General features: G+C 33.6%; 2 protein-coding genes across 2 annotated transcripts in view; one reads left to right on the top strand and one right to left on the bottom strand.

The window, feature by feature from the left end:
- The window catches only part of LOC106154930 (nuclear pore membrane glycoprotein 210), a 48,077-nt gene extending 42,720 nt beyond the window's left edge, over positions 1-5,357 (bottom strand). Inside the window, exons 1-10 of the mRNA XM_086999633.1 lie at positions 5,154-5,357; positions 4,145-4,284; positions 3,814-3,945; positions 3,179-3,281; positions 2,782-2,932; positions 2,008-2,137; positions 1,214-1,342; positions 951-1,019; positions 589-695; positions 117-257 (exon numbers count right to left, since the gene is read on the bottom strand). Coding sequence (XP_086855759.1) covers positions 117-257; positions 589-695; positions 951-1,019; positions 1,214-1,342; positions 2,008-2,137; positions 2,782-2,932; positions 3,179-3,281; positions 3,814-3,945; positions 4,145-4,284; positions 5,154-5,320 — 1,269 coding nt within the window. The 5' untranslated portion in view covers positions 5,321-5,357. The remainder of the gene's footprint in view (positions 1-116; positions 258-588; positions 696-950; positions 1,020-1,213; positions 1,343-2,007; positions 2,138-2,781; positions 2,933-3,178; positions 3,282-3,813; positions 3,946-4,144; positions 4,285-5,153) is intronic.
- A 168-nt stretch (positions 5,358-5,525) lies between these two features.
- Positions 5,526-12,151, top strand: LOC106154936 (adapter molecule Crk). The gene is made up of 8 exons (XM_013529502.2): positions 5,526-5,886; positions 6,300-6,422; positions 7,571-7,727; positions 8,302-8,352; positions 8,707-8,835; positions 9,123-9,248; positions 9,709-9,789; positions 9,987-12,151. The coding sequence occupies exons 1-8, from the start codon at positions 5,852-5,854 to the stop codon at positions 10,137-10,139; spliced, it is 855 nt and encodes a 284-aa protein (XP_013384956.1). The 5' UTR covers positions 5,526-5,851; the 3' UTR covers positions 10,140-12,151.
- Positions 12,152-12,515: the final 364 nt, after the last annotated feature.

Here is a 12,515-nt window from a genome sequence, read left to right as displayed (position 1 = left end):
AAACTCATAAGTTCAAGTTGTGTTAGGAATGCCACTTACTTACCTAGATGCAAACAGAGCATACCTAATACATAGCTGACACTAACAGTTATAACTATAACACTTCAAAAACTCACCTGAGTAATGATTGCTTTAAGTTTTCCTGATATTTCTGTTAAACCTTTCTTCACAGTATGTACTATGTGGTAGGAACCATTCACCATGGAGTGCTTTACTTTTATGTATTCTTCTGGGAAAACAGAATCTATCCTCACATTCTATAAGTGAAAGTAAGTTAAAACAGTAAAAGTTCATACAAAATAAAGTAATTCCACATAACAATACTGTTCATCTCAAGCTAGAATGCAATATAGTCACTGCCAGGGTAAATAAAAAAAGCTGTGTCATGTCTCTAAATTTTTTCAGTGTAGAATCAATCTTGATCAGACAGACATCTTTTCAGGCAGAAATCACACAGCTTGATTTTCTTGGAACAGAGCAAGTTACTCCTTGACAGGCAACCACATCATCTTTGTTACAAAATAATAATAATAATAATAATAAATAAATAAATAAATAAAATAGTGCACTGCATTATTATATACTCACATCAGAAGGATGTATCCTGTGACTGTCTATATCATATATCTCTATGAGTATAACATACTCCCTATTGGTTTCCAGGACCCACTTCCTGCCAGGGAGGGCCACAAATCCTACAAGGGAATAATTGAAGACAAGATGACATAGGTTTGTCTCGTGATCATGGTAAAAAAGTGAATTGATTCCTAAGAGATTAAACGTGCTTTTCTACCTGAGGCATGGCATCTCGATTATTTAAACACCATCTACTTTTCAACCAAATTCAAGAAAAAAAGTAAATGCTAGCATCTGTTTATGTATAAATAATTCTGTTAAATATGTTGAAAAACATATCTATAAAGATCTATCCCTAAATCAGAGATACATACCTAGATATCCTGGGTTTACTACATGGATTCCAGCTGTTGGCTGGTGGAATGTGTCTTTGATATTGATATCTGATTCTAAGTTAAGGAAAAAACTGCAAACATATCGAAAAATCCATGGATAAAATATTCTCCATAAATGTCTCTATAAAAATCCAGCATTTATTGATCAATAAAAAATCATCATACTAATGTTACTATTGGTACTATTACCAATATCATAATTCAAATATAGTTTTTAGTAAGTTGTATACTATAATGGATACTTCTGTCCTTGAGCACAAGTTCTGTGTCCCCCAACTGTGTTGCAGTGACAGTGGAGGTGGTTCTGTCCAGAGAGCAGATTTTATTGTCCAACAACTCCAGATAATACTGCTGTGAGGGCATTGGAATATCTGAAGGTGAGAATAAAAGCTATGATATACTATCAATACTCTGAGTATCAGTGTGATCAATATTTTTTTTACTGGCATGACAGTATATCTGCTGAGATCACGACTAGGAGAGAAATCAACATTGGATTAGAGTTTCTGGTTAATTCTTGTGAATTTTACTAATACAAAATGACTTGAGGTATGAATTATTTGCTGACAGTGCCACTGTTTTAGTTGAACTTTTACCCAAATCAAAATCCTCAGTCATAACAGTAATAAGTTTTAATAATTCTTTCTTTAGCTCACTTAAAACTAATCAAGGTGGCAAATTTTCTTTTGACACAAACTCACTTTTTCCCCCCAATTCTCACAGATATGCTTAGATGTCAATATTACTAATTTATAATAGCAAAATAACTTTTGCCACCAAATCAACATTACCAAATATTTACACACATTTCTATATCTAATCAAAGTGAACTATCTTCAGCATTTGATGAAAATTCCATATTAAGCTGTCTGTACTTTTTTTTTTTTAAACAATGTTTATTCAAAAGAATGAAGTGGAGGCAAGGCGCTGGAAGCATTATATGCTCTCCACAAAATTAAATAAGTAAATAAATAAAACAAATGGATAGGTATATACATATATACAACAGACAACAGCTGTCTGTACTGCCCTGTACCTTGAGCTTTGCCCTGCCTAATGAGTTCCACTGTATACTTGACCTGGGAATACTTGAGGAGGTAGACATCTGGAGGACTGAGGACCAGGTTGGCAACCACTATCAATCTCACAACCACAGGATTGACACTCTACAAATGGAAAGGGGGAAATATCTAAATTCTGTGTATTTATGCTATGAATTTTCACATTAGATACAAAGAAAATGTCAAGAGTGAATCTTTGTCAGTAATAATATCTAGATTTGTACATACTGATGAAATATTACAGTGTTGTTGTTGTTGTTTTTAAGAGAGACCCATCATTCAGTAGAATGTGTTCTGATGAGTAAATAAATGGCTAAGAGATCTCAATGCACTTGGATACAGTATTTTTTCTTATAATAAAAATAACAATTATATTAGTTTGTACAACCACTGTATATATATATATATATTATTTAATTCACATTATGGAAATTGTATTACCATCTCAGGTTTTAAAAAAGATGAAATAGAATAAAACAAAACCGGCAAAAAAAGAAAAAAAAAGAGTTAAGACTAATTGCTAAAATTTTTATGCTTTACTTATAAAAAATGATGAAGCAGTTGGATAAAAGCTTTTAAAAAATTGTTTGCTTCCTGCAAAAGTTAAAAGGCTACATTTGCTTGGAAGAAATTAATAAAGTTCATGAGATATGAAGGTGAATAGCATCCTTCATAATCTTTTCTGTTTTGGCACCACCCATAAATGTTTCTATATATGAATGTACATGAAAAGTAAACATAAAAGTCACCTTATAAGCTGGATCACTAAGCCTGGCCTGTACTTTTGCTGAACCAGTTTTGATCCCATGGACTAATATCATGTGTCCCTGCATGCCAATGGCCTCCATTTTACCAATATGAGGGGGAGTCTCATACACAGACTCTGTGAAGGTTTGAATTCTGAAAGATTAAGACATGTTTATTATTATTATTATTAAATACTAGTAATTCCAGATGAACTTCAAATTTAGTACTCCTGTTAAACCAAAGGAGGTCCTGTGAGGAAAACATTTTTTAAATAGTTCATCAAGCAATTGAAGTAATGTTATTACACAGGTGTCAAATTAATGACATACTTGAATTTAAAAAAAATATATTTATATTTATATTTATAAATAAATTAACTGTGTGTGTGTTTTTTTTTACCTGAGAACATTGTGTGCATCTATAATACTGCTGCTGTCCACATCTGTATCTGAGATCAAATTCCACTTAAATGCCACGCCCTCCAAGCTACTGAATGTGTTGCCTTAAAATCAATTTAAACAAAAATTAGTACAAGAACACACACATGCCACATACCACACACATGCCATAAATTTTATTTTTCATCTTTTAACTAAGCTTCCAGATCAAAATGTGATTGTCATGACAAAGATTTCACTCTCAGAGGTGACAACAGTCCATTTAGGTACAGTGAATACGAGTAGAGCAGTTTAAGATAAGCCTATATTTTTAGATTTTTTTTTGTGAAACAGGCCCAAGGTAGGTCCAGATTCAAGATGATAATGAACATATTCCTTTAAAATTTGACAAATCACTCATTTCCCTGATTAGTATTCAACATGTTATCAATGGCTAGACTGACACCAGCATACAAAAATTTCTACCAAATGTCAAAAACCATTCCCTTTGAAAGATGGAAAATTTGGCCAATTTTTGACCATTTTATCAATAATTTTAGACTGAATTGAGATATTAAATACATAATACATGCTCATTTCGCATAGGCTGTCTAACAAGGAAAGAAAAAATTGATGTTCAGTCCAATGTCTTCTTACCTTCCTCATCTAAGGCTCTCACTGTGAATGCTTCAGGAGAATCCTCCAGATACAGTTCCCTTGTTGTAGTCTCTATTTCAATTTTATGGATCACATCCACTATAATATCACAGCGTAATATCTGACCAGAGACTAAAAAAAAAAAAAATTTGAATTAGCACTGCCTTAACTCTTTTAAACTTAAATCTTTAAAATTTAAGTTATGCTGTTTAACATTACTCATTTCAAGTTTTAAAAAATTACAAAAAGGGTTCTATTTAGCTACAGAAAATATCCAGAATATCCTTATAAGTCACAAAAGCCATCTTTAATATCCTTTTTAATACCTCACCTGAGTCTTCTGCCAGGACAATAGTGGTCATTCTATGTGGAGATTTAGAGTTTGCACTGACCACAGCTTCTTTAGAGCACTGGCTAGGGTCTTGGACACCCAATGGGATCACTGTGGCTACCTCTGGACGGGAAGAACGCCTGGATACAGATAAATAAAGGAATATAAACATATATATTGTCCTTTTCTAAACAAAATACAAGCGATATTGAGCTCGCCTTAACTGACAGGTTACATGCCTATACGTCCCCGCACCGATACTCCCCTACACCAGTACATCCCCACATCAATACTTCCCCGCACCGATACTCCCCCACATCAATGCTTCCCCCATCGATGCTGAGGGGGATTTTCGGTGCGGGGAAGAAACGGTGTGGGGGAGTATCCACATGACCCCAACTGACATCGATGGCCCCTGTTAGTTTAACATGCTCAGAATAAATGCTTATCAGGCGTAAATTTCATTAGTAAACAATTACAAGTTCTCCTTGTCAAATATGTCTGTTAACTGCACAATTGTTTAAAGTCTTACTACACTAGTTAATAAATTAAATGTGATGATGTACTGCATAGGTTACAATCATGTCAAACTCTACAACCCCAATTATTTATTAGGGGGGAATGAAATATACAGACAGGAGCATTCGATTACAGACAACAGTAACAGAGTACTGTAGTATGGTCATTGCTAGATTGAGGTTGACAAGCCATTGTCTGATAGGGGACATCACTGGCAATGTCCCCTATCAGTTAAATCTAGTTCCCAATGGATATATGGTCTTTATCCCCTCGGGTCTAGATCGAAAGGTGGATTGACACTTTACAATATCTAGGAGCCTGGGAAACAGTAGCCACTGCTTAGTTCAAATAATCTTTAAATGTTGACCAAATTAATACTGATGACATATACCGTATGTATCATGCAATATAAATAAGTGCGGAAGTGACAAAAGCGTGTGTTTGTACATGGAAACACGTGTTTTGACAGATATCAGTGCATTAAACCTACCATGTGTAACATCCTTCGCTTACTTCTAAGGTAAAATTTGTGGCAACAGAGCTATAGTATGGAAGCAGAACCTTTGGAACATTAAGTTTGGCCGCAAACAAAATAGTCGAATTCGCTAAAAACCAAATAAGTGTCAAGAGAACTTTAACTTCGTAGGTTGGCGCCATATTGGCACCTTGACCTTCATTTGACTTTAGTCTTCATCATATTCAACAAATAAGACCATAAAAATTCTACCTTGGTGCATAAAGTTAAAATTATTATGTTGTCTGTTTTAATAATAATGTATCAATTATATAGGATGAAGAATACTACTAATGTTTACTAAAATTGAGAAATAAGATAACAGCGTTGAGACTATCACCCACCGTGATCTCGTTTTGGAAATCCCCGAAAGTGGTCGGCCATATTGAGAAAAATTGGCTACTGTACTTCCTGGAATATATGTTTACATCGTTATCGATGCGCTTCTTCTCAATGTGATTGACTCTCTCCCCGAATATTACCATGCTGGATTGAGCTGCAGTACGAGGAGCTAAAGGAAATTGATCAGTTTCGCAACAGTGTTGTGCTCAGTTGCTGTTTCGTCCCTGGCAAATTAGTTGTCAGGCTTGTTTACTTGCCCCCTCCTGTTGCAATTCAGGGGGCGTTAATAATCAAAAGAATTGTCTTATAACTGAAAAACCGAGAGAAAAACAATGGCAGCTGATTTTGATCCCGATGATAGGGACAGGTAAGAATTTGCTGTGGCCAGTCTTAAGTTCTTGGCCTGTTCTCATGGCAGTACGCCAGTAGACATTCGGACACGGAATTTAGTTTTCAATTTGACTTAAAGTTACAAGGAACTTGTTTTTGCGTTGCACCAGTGAGTTTAAGCAATCTAACATATTTCGGAAGAAGCAGTCAACCACTGATTTATCCGTAGATATTAAATTACGGTGATCACTGAATCAAGCAACAGTCGGCATCAATATCTAAAAAGAAACTTGATATGTGCTTTAGTTGATCAAAAACAGATGATGCACAGTTGAAACTGCAGGACTTTTGAGATTGTGCCAACTTTTGTGTACCAGTCATTTATATGCTTTAGTCTGTATATATCAATAAAGATTGCAATCCATTCAAAATCATGCTGTTTTCTTTCAGTTGGTATTTTGGATTCTTGAGCAGACAAGAAGCAGCAGATATATTAGAACATGAGAAAGACAGTGGTGTATTCCTAGTCAGAGATAGTAGCACAATCAGAGGAGATTTTGTTTTATGTGTCAAGTGAGTAGTAAACTGTCTCTCATATTTCCAGTTGTATCCCATTGCTCATTTTTTAAAAAAAGATGATCATCAAAAGTCATCTTTCAAATGAAAAAAGTAATCAGATCTGTCTATATCTGTGATTTGGAGGTGTTTGCAGGTTGAAACTATTGGAAGATATTTACCTTGAAATAACAGAACTTTTCTACATATATTACTAAACATTTCCATGAGGTTACATCATTACTAAATTAATGTGTTCTGGGTTTACAGTTTGATTTTTTTAATTTTCTTTTTCAGCCAAATTGCTTTTGTTGTTCAAAGCATTTTAATTAACTGTATTTAATCATAAGCTTTTATTAACCATAGATTTTTAATTGTCCAAAAGGAGGAAATGTGCATAAGTACCAATGTTTGTGCTATATTTCACCCAAGTTGAGAGATTAAGTTGTCTGGACATGTTGATTTGCTGATAATTATGTTTATTCACATTATCTAAAAACGTTAAGTGTTTAATCTGAAATGTCATTGAAAATATTTTCGACTATCCCACAATGGGTTGTAATCTTAGTCATAATCATTTCACATTTTTTGTTGTGCGACATTCTACTTAATAAAAAGGTTTCTGCCTGAATTTCTAGGTTCATATTTGTATTGAAATTGTACCCCAAAACCTGCTATACATAGTCATTAAAAGCTTATGATGAACTTTTGATATGCCACCTTTACATCCTCCTCAATTTTTTTTTACCTTTTATAAGGTTTATGGATGTTGCATGTATAGATATTGCTTTATTATTAAGTAGAAGACTGATATTGATGAAAAATATCCACTGTGAAAATATTTTACATTGTATATATATATCTTGACATAGTTCATATGATTTGAGTTGACATACTTTTATGAACTGTTCTTCGCAAGAAGAACTTGCTTTTATACACATCAAACTTTTCCATCCTAGCCTGAACACAGATGGTTAAGTTTCTTTTGTTTGAGAACAAGCTGCTCATGGAAACTCTCTATATACTTAGTCATTGATTACCATTAGAACTACTGCAAGTTACATAATAACAACCAGATATCGAGCTCCAACTTGAAAAGTATGCTAACCACTTTACTCTTCCACGATACATCTTAAACTCTTGATATGTGCTTTTTTATTTTTCAGAGAAGACAACAAAATCAGTCATTATATAATCAACAAAATTCAGGGTGTTGGTGGAGTAGCCAGATTCAGGATAGGTGACCAGGAGTTTCCAGATCTTCCAAGCCTGCTTAATTTTTATAAAACTCATTATTTAGACACAACATCTTTGATAAGGCCGGTAAGTGCACTTGTTTTAGAACAGTGTTTTCATCTTTGTTTTCTACTCTCTGATAAAACATGAGTTGGGTTATTAATCTGGCATTTACTAGTTTTTGTTTTGATTATTAATTGGGATTTGACATTTACAAATGTTCCCATGTTGAAATAAAATATTATGTACTGTTATTTATGGGTAGTGTACTATATAGAATTTGTCAAAATGTAGTGAGATAGGTTTGCAACCGTCTATTGTGAAATGATGGTAAAAGAGTAATTTAATTTGAAGTCTTTTGACCAAGGCCCTTGGTTGAAGGGTCTAGATATCATGCCTTAAAGGTAGAAAATTATATTGTCTAGATTCAGAATCCCTTTTTTTAAAATTGAATTTTGATTCGAGGAATTTAAGGTAAACATCGAAATATTTTATAAGCTTCAAAAAAGAAGCACATTCAGAAAAAAAATAAGCCCAGATAAAGAATAATTTATGTAGGTGGTTTGTAGTAAATGATTATGTTTATAGGTATTTTGCTTTGAACTTTGCAAAATGGGATAGACTGTATTGCAGTGTTCTATATCTCTTTTCCTATTTGCAGGCACCGAGAGGTATTATAAAAGTAAAGGCAAAGTTTGATTTTCCTGGAAAAGTAAGTGAATATAATTTATTTAGGTGGAGAATTTAAACTTTTTCTGATACCTAAGGTTTTTTTCATTATCTTTGTATGCATTTAATTATGTTTGCAACTATTTTCGTATATTTTTAACTCTTTTGTACCTCTATTTGTAAATCATGAAATAAAACCTTAAACTGCTAACAGCAAAATAAGTCTGATCTAATATTTAAGCGTGTCCTTGATAACATATTCAACATATTATATGCACACTTATAATCTAAAATTAACAAAAAAACATTCAAGGTTTATATTAGTATTTTCAGTATCTGATAGAAATTCTCTATGTAAGAAAGGATTGAAAATGTATTTTGCCTTTTACTTTTTTAGGACCCAGAGGATCTTCCATTTAAAAAAGGTGACATATTAACAATAATTCGTAAAGATGAAGACCAGTGGTGGACAGCAATGAACAGTGAAGGAACAAAGGGGCAGATCCCTGTACCTTATGTCCAAAAGGTAAGCTGCAATGTTTTGACTTTGATATCAGACCCAAAATGGATGTCATTGTTTAATTAACCAGTATCAAATTAAATATGCATGTTAGTGAAAGTCTCCCTTCCCTCCACACACACGCAGGCATGCACGCACACATGCACGCATGCACACACACTGAACTTTTATCCAAAATTGCTTCCACGTGCATTTCTCCCAATCAGGCCATGTTCCAACTGCTAGACTGTATTACCCATTGAAAAAGAGATGGCACATGAATTCTATTATAGACTAATTCTAATACTATTCAGATTGACCCCTCTGTTGAGGTAGCTGCCAATCATTTCCCAGTGGCCAATGCTGCAGCACAGCCAGCAAACCCTGCCCCAGACTATAGAGATCCAAAACAGATGAATGGAACACAACCTATAAGGAGGGTATGCTATACTTATTTTAATACCAGTTCAAAAAATGTACTTCTTATTTATTGTTATATCTTTTTATGTAAATTTTTAGAGATTCTAAGGAAATAAAGTACAATTTCTAATCGATGTGAATAATTTCATGATTTCTTTAGGGCAGCTGATGTTTCATTTGACATGTATTTTCTGTTATGTAAATGAAATACAGAGAAACAGGAGTTTTTTGTGTGATACTGCTTAGTGAACATTCCTGTTAGTGTTTTGTTATTTTTCAGGAAGTGTCTTATGCATTTGTGTCTAAAATCAAGTTTAGAAATATTTAAAATAAGCTAAGATGATAAAGTGGATATGCTTTTGGTTAAATTCAGGTCAAAATGGATTGGTTATTGTATTTATGTTGCTGCCAGATATTAGTTAGACTTTTGAGGCTTGTCAATACTTGATATTCATATTATGTACTTATATTATTGACCAGGATATACAGTTACCCTGTTTTGCAAGAGTAATACAGAGAAGGATACCCAATGCTTATGACCACTCTGCTTTGAAGCTAGAGGTAGGACTTAATGCTTTATGTTAATCCAGTCCATTTATTGAAAATGAATGCAAGCAAACAGTAAAGGTTTACATGTGAACATTTGTTATTTAACACCTTTCATGATATTTTTAATGTGTATTGCATAGTTTACTTCCTAATTGCTGGCCACTTATTCGCAAAAAAAAAAGTCTTTATCTTTTATTTTTTAATTTCAGGAAGGGGACATTGTAAAAGTAAATAAGATGAACATGAATGGAATATGGGAAGGAGAATTAAATGGAAAATCTGGAAACTTTCCTTTCCGATATGTGAAGTTAATTGACAAAGATGATCCAGATAATCCTGAGGATGAACATCTTGTTAAGTAAACTGTTGCAATATGATTAAAACGATGAAGAGGGTAAAATTTAAAGAATTTTCCCTTTTAAACCAAGGACATTGACCATGTGTATGGGCAAAGTTACGCCTGGATGCTGTGGTGGAAGCTTTTCACCTTGGAATGCTGCTTACCAGTGGATTGAAAAAAAAAACAACAGAAAAGTGGAAAATCAGAGGAACAATATATATAAAAATATATATATATATACCAGTACAATGACACAACATTCAGTGTTCATAGCAATTTTTTTATCTTTTTAAAAAGGCCTCATATTGGACTGAACAGTGCTGTGGAAAACGGTCATAACACGGTGATCAGTCATATTGGAAAAGAAGACTATATATATCGTCTCCTTAATCCTGTGTATTGCTAGAATAAGATGACCATATCCATCTCTCAGCGTTCCTCTTGATTATCCATAAACTTTCAGGAGTGTTTGCCAATAAGAAACGAGTATTACATTTGCAATTACTATTTAATGAAGGTTTTCCATTGTATGGAAAGACGCACTGAACCTGTGGGATTTGACTTGACTTTTGTTATCTTGAATGAATGGAGAGAGTTGATTAGGGGGGAAAACTAATTTTTACATTTTGAGTAATTATCATTCTTAAACATGTTTCACTTAACAGATGTCAGTGTATTCTCCCAAGTCATTAGAATGAGAATGGTTTAGTTAAAAAAGGTTTTCTCTTTTGTATCACAGATCATGATATGGAGCCAAATAATTGAAGGACACTTTGGTCAGAAGCATATATTTCTTCTAGTGATTGGAAAACTTTCATGAATGAGGAGTTACTTGTGATAAAGTTATTGAAATCCAATTGGAGCTGTGCTTTGCTGATTTTCAAGGTCACGTTGACCTTCTTCAGGTGCTCTAGCTTCTACAGTCAAATTTGAAATGGCTTAATATGTTGTCACTAGCAAGCTTATCTGCACTTAAATTATTTTCTGCTTGAGTAAGTGGCCTGAATTGAGTATACTGTGAATTGTAATTTCACTGTAGCTGGTGTAAATTCTACTAAAAGATATGGTGTGTGGCAACTTGAAGGGCTTCATCAAATTTTGCAGAATTGTATATAATGACTTCTAATGTAGCTTTTATTTGTGAAATGCATTTTGAATGATAAGTATTATTAGCGACTTTTCAGTGCTTGTATATAGCATTTAAAAGAAAGGCAGAGAAAAGGAAATGCCAAAGTTTGAAACTGACCAAACCATTTGTATCAGTAGTTAACAATAGGTTTGGATGGTAGAATAGTTATTGAATTATATTCTTGTTTAAGTAGTAATTCCTTCCATTAAATCCAGAATGTGAGATGTGCACAAGGAAGCACAGTTATTATAAACACACTGCTAGGTAAAAAAATTAGTGTTTTAGATGGGAAAATATCTTCACAATTTGAGAGTTGGTTAGAAATTAGAATAACAAAATAAATTATCTTTAAACAGAATTTCACACAACTTATTAATGTTAACCCTAACAGTCTTCTGTTATTTGGTAATGAATATTATACACCAACCTTGCCCCCAGGCTACATGATCAAGTTGTTCATTCATTAGTTAAGAGTTTTTACAAATAGGTCAAAGTTAACATTGTATACCACCTGTAGTGCACATGGTGTTTATGATGACGTATAAGTTTGATATCATCTTTCATTTGTGTGCAAATCTCGCCAAGAGCTTGAAAGTTGAGTATAGCATCTATGGGCTTCAGTCACATTTATTGTCTTCCCGTTATACAGGTGTAGCGCATATGTTCTGGTCACCTGGCACTGCCGTGAGCCCGCTTTTCTTTTTAATATCAGGTGCACTACACAAAAAGCTGGGAGAACTGATTTTCACCACCACCACCGCCACCACCAACGATTGTGTATATGCTGTATATTGAAATGTTATGTATGAAAATGAAGTATTTCGCTCCATATCTGTACTTTGTGGTGCGGCTGCATGACATGTACTGTGTGGGACAGAAAATAAAATGTTATTGTTTAAATATGACAGCATGTTTGTGTTGTTTTACTGCATTATTTTTCAAATGTGAAATGCAAAATGTGATTAAGTTAATCCGCAATTTGAGGATAGACGACATTCAATATAGCTGATAAAATTGTTAAATCCAACAATCGTGCACACGTGCGTAAGAGCTGATAATTTTGAATGCCATTTCAAAGAAAGGCGCATGTATGGAAACGAGGCATCGGATGGGTATTGTAAGTGGGTAGCAAAAGAGATGGACCTCAAAAATCAATCAGAATCTACTTTACTTGTAAAAAAGTCATTGCATGCAAAAAATGAGACTATTTATCTATAACAAAAGATAAGATTTAAAATGCACTAATATTCTTGCGTTAGCAATTCTTTT

Source organism: Lingula anatina, chromosome 1 (assembly GCF_051362555.1).
Source record: "Lingula anatina isolate TDL-2025a chromosome 1, LinAna3.0, whole genome shotgun sequence".
Classification (NCBI taxonomy): domain Eukaryota; kingdom Metazoa; phylum Brachiopoda; class Lingulata; order Lingulida; family Lingulidae; genus Lingula; species Lingula anatina.
The sequence above is the reverse complement of the archived record's forward strand: the minus strand, read 5'-3'. Positions and strand labels throughout refer to the sequence as shown.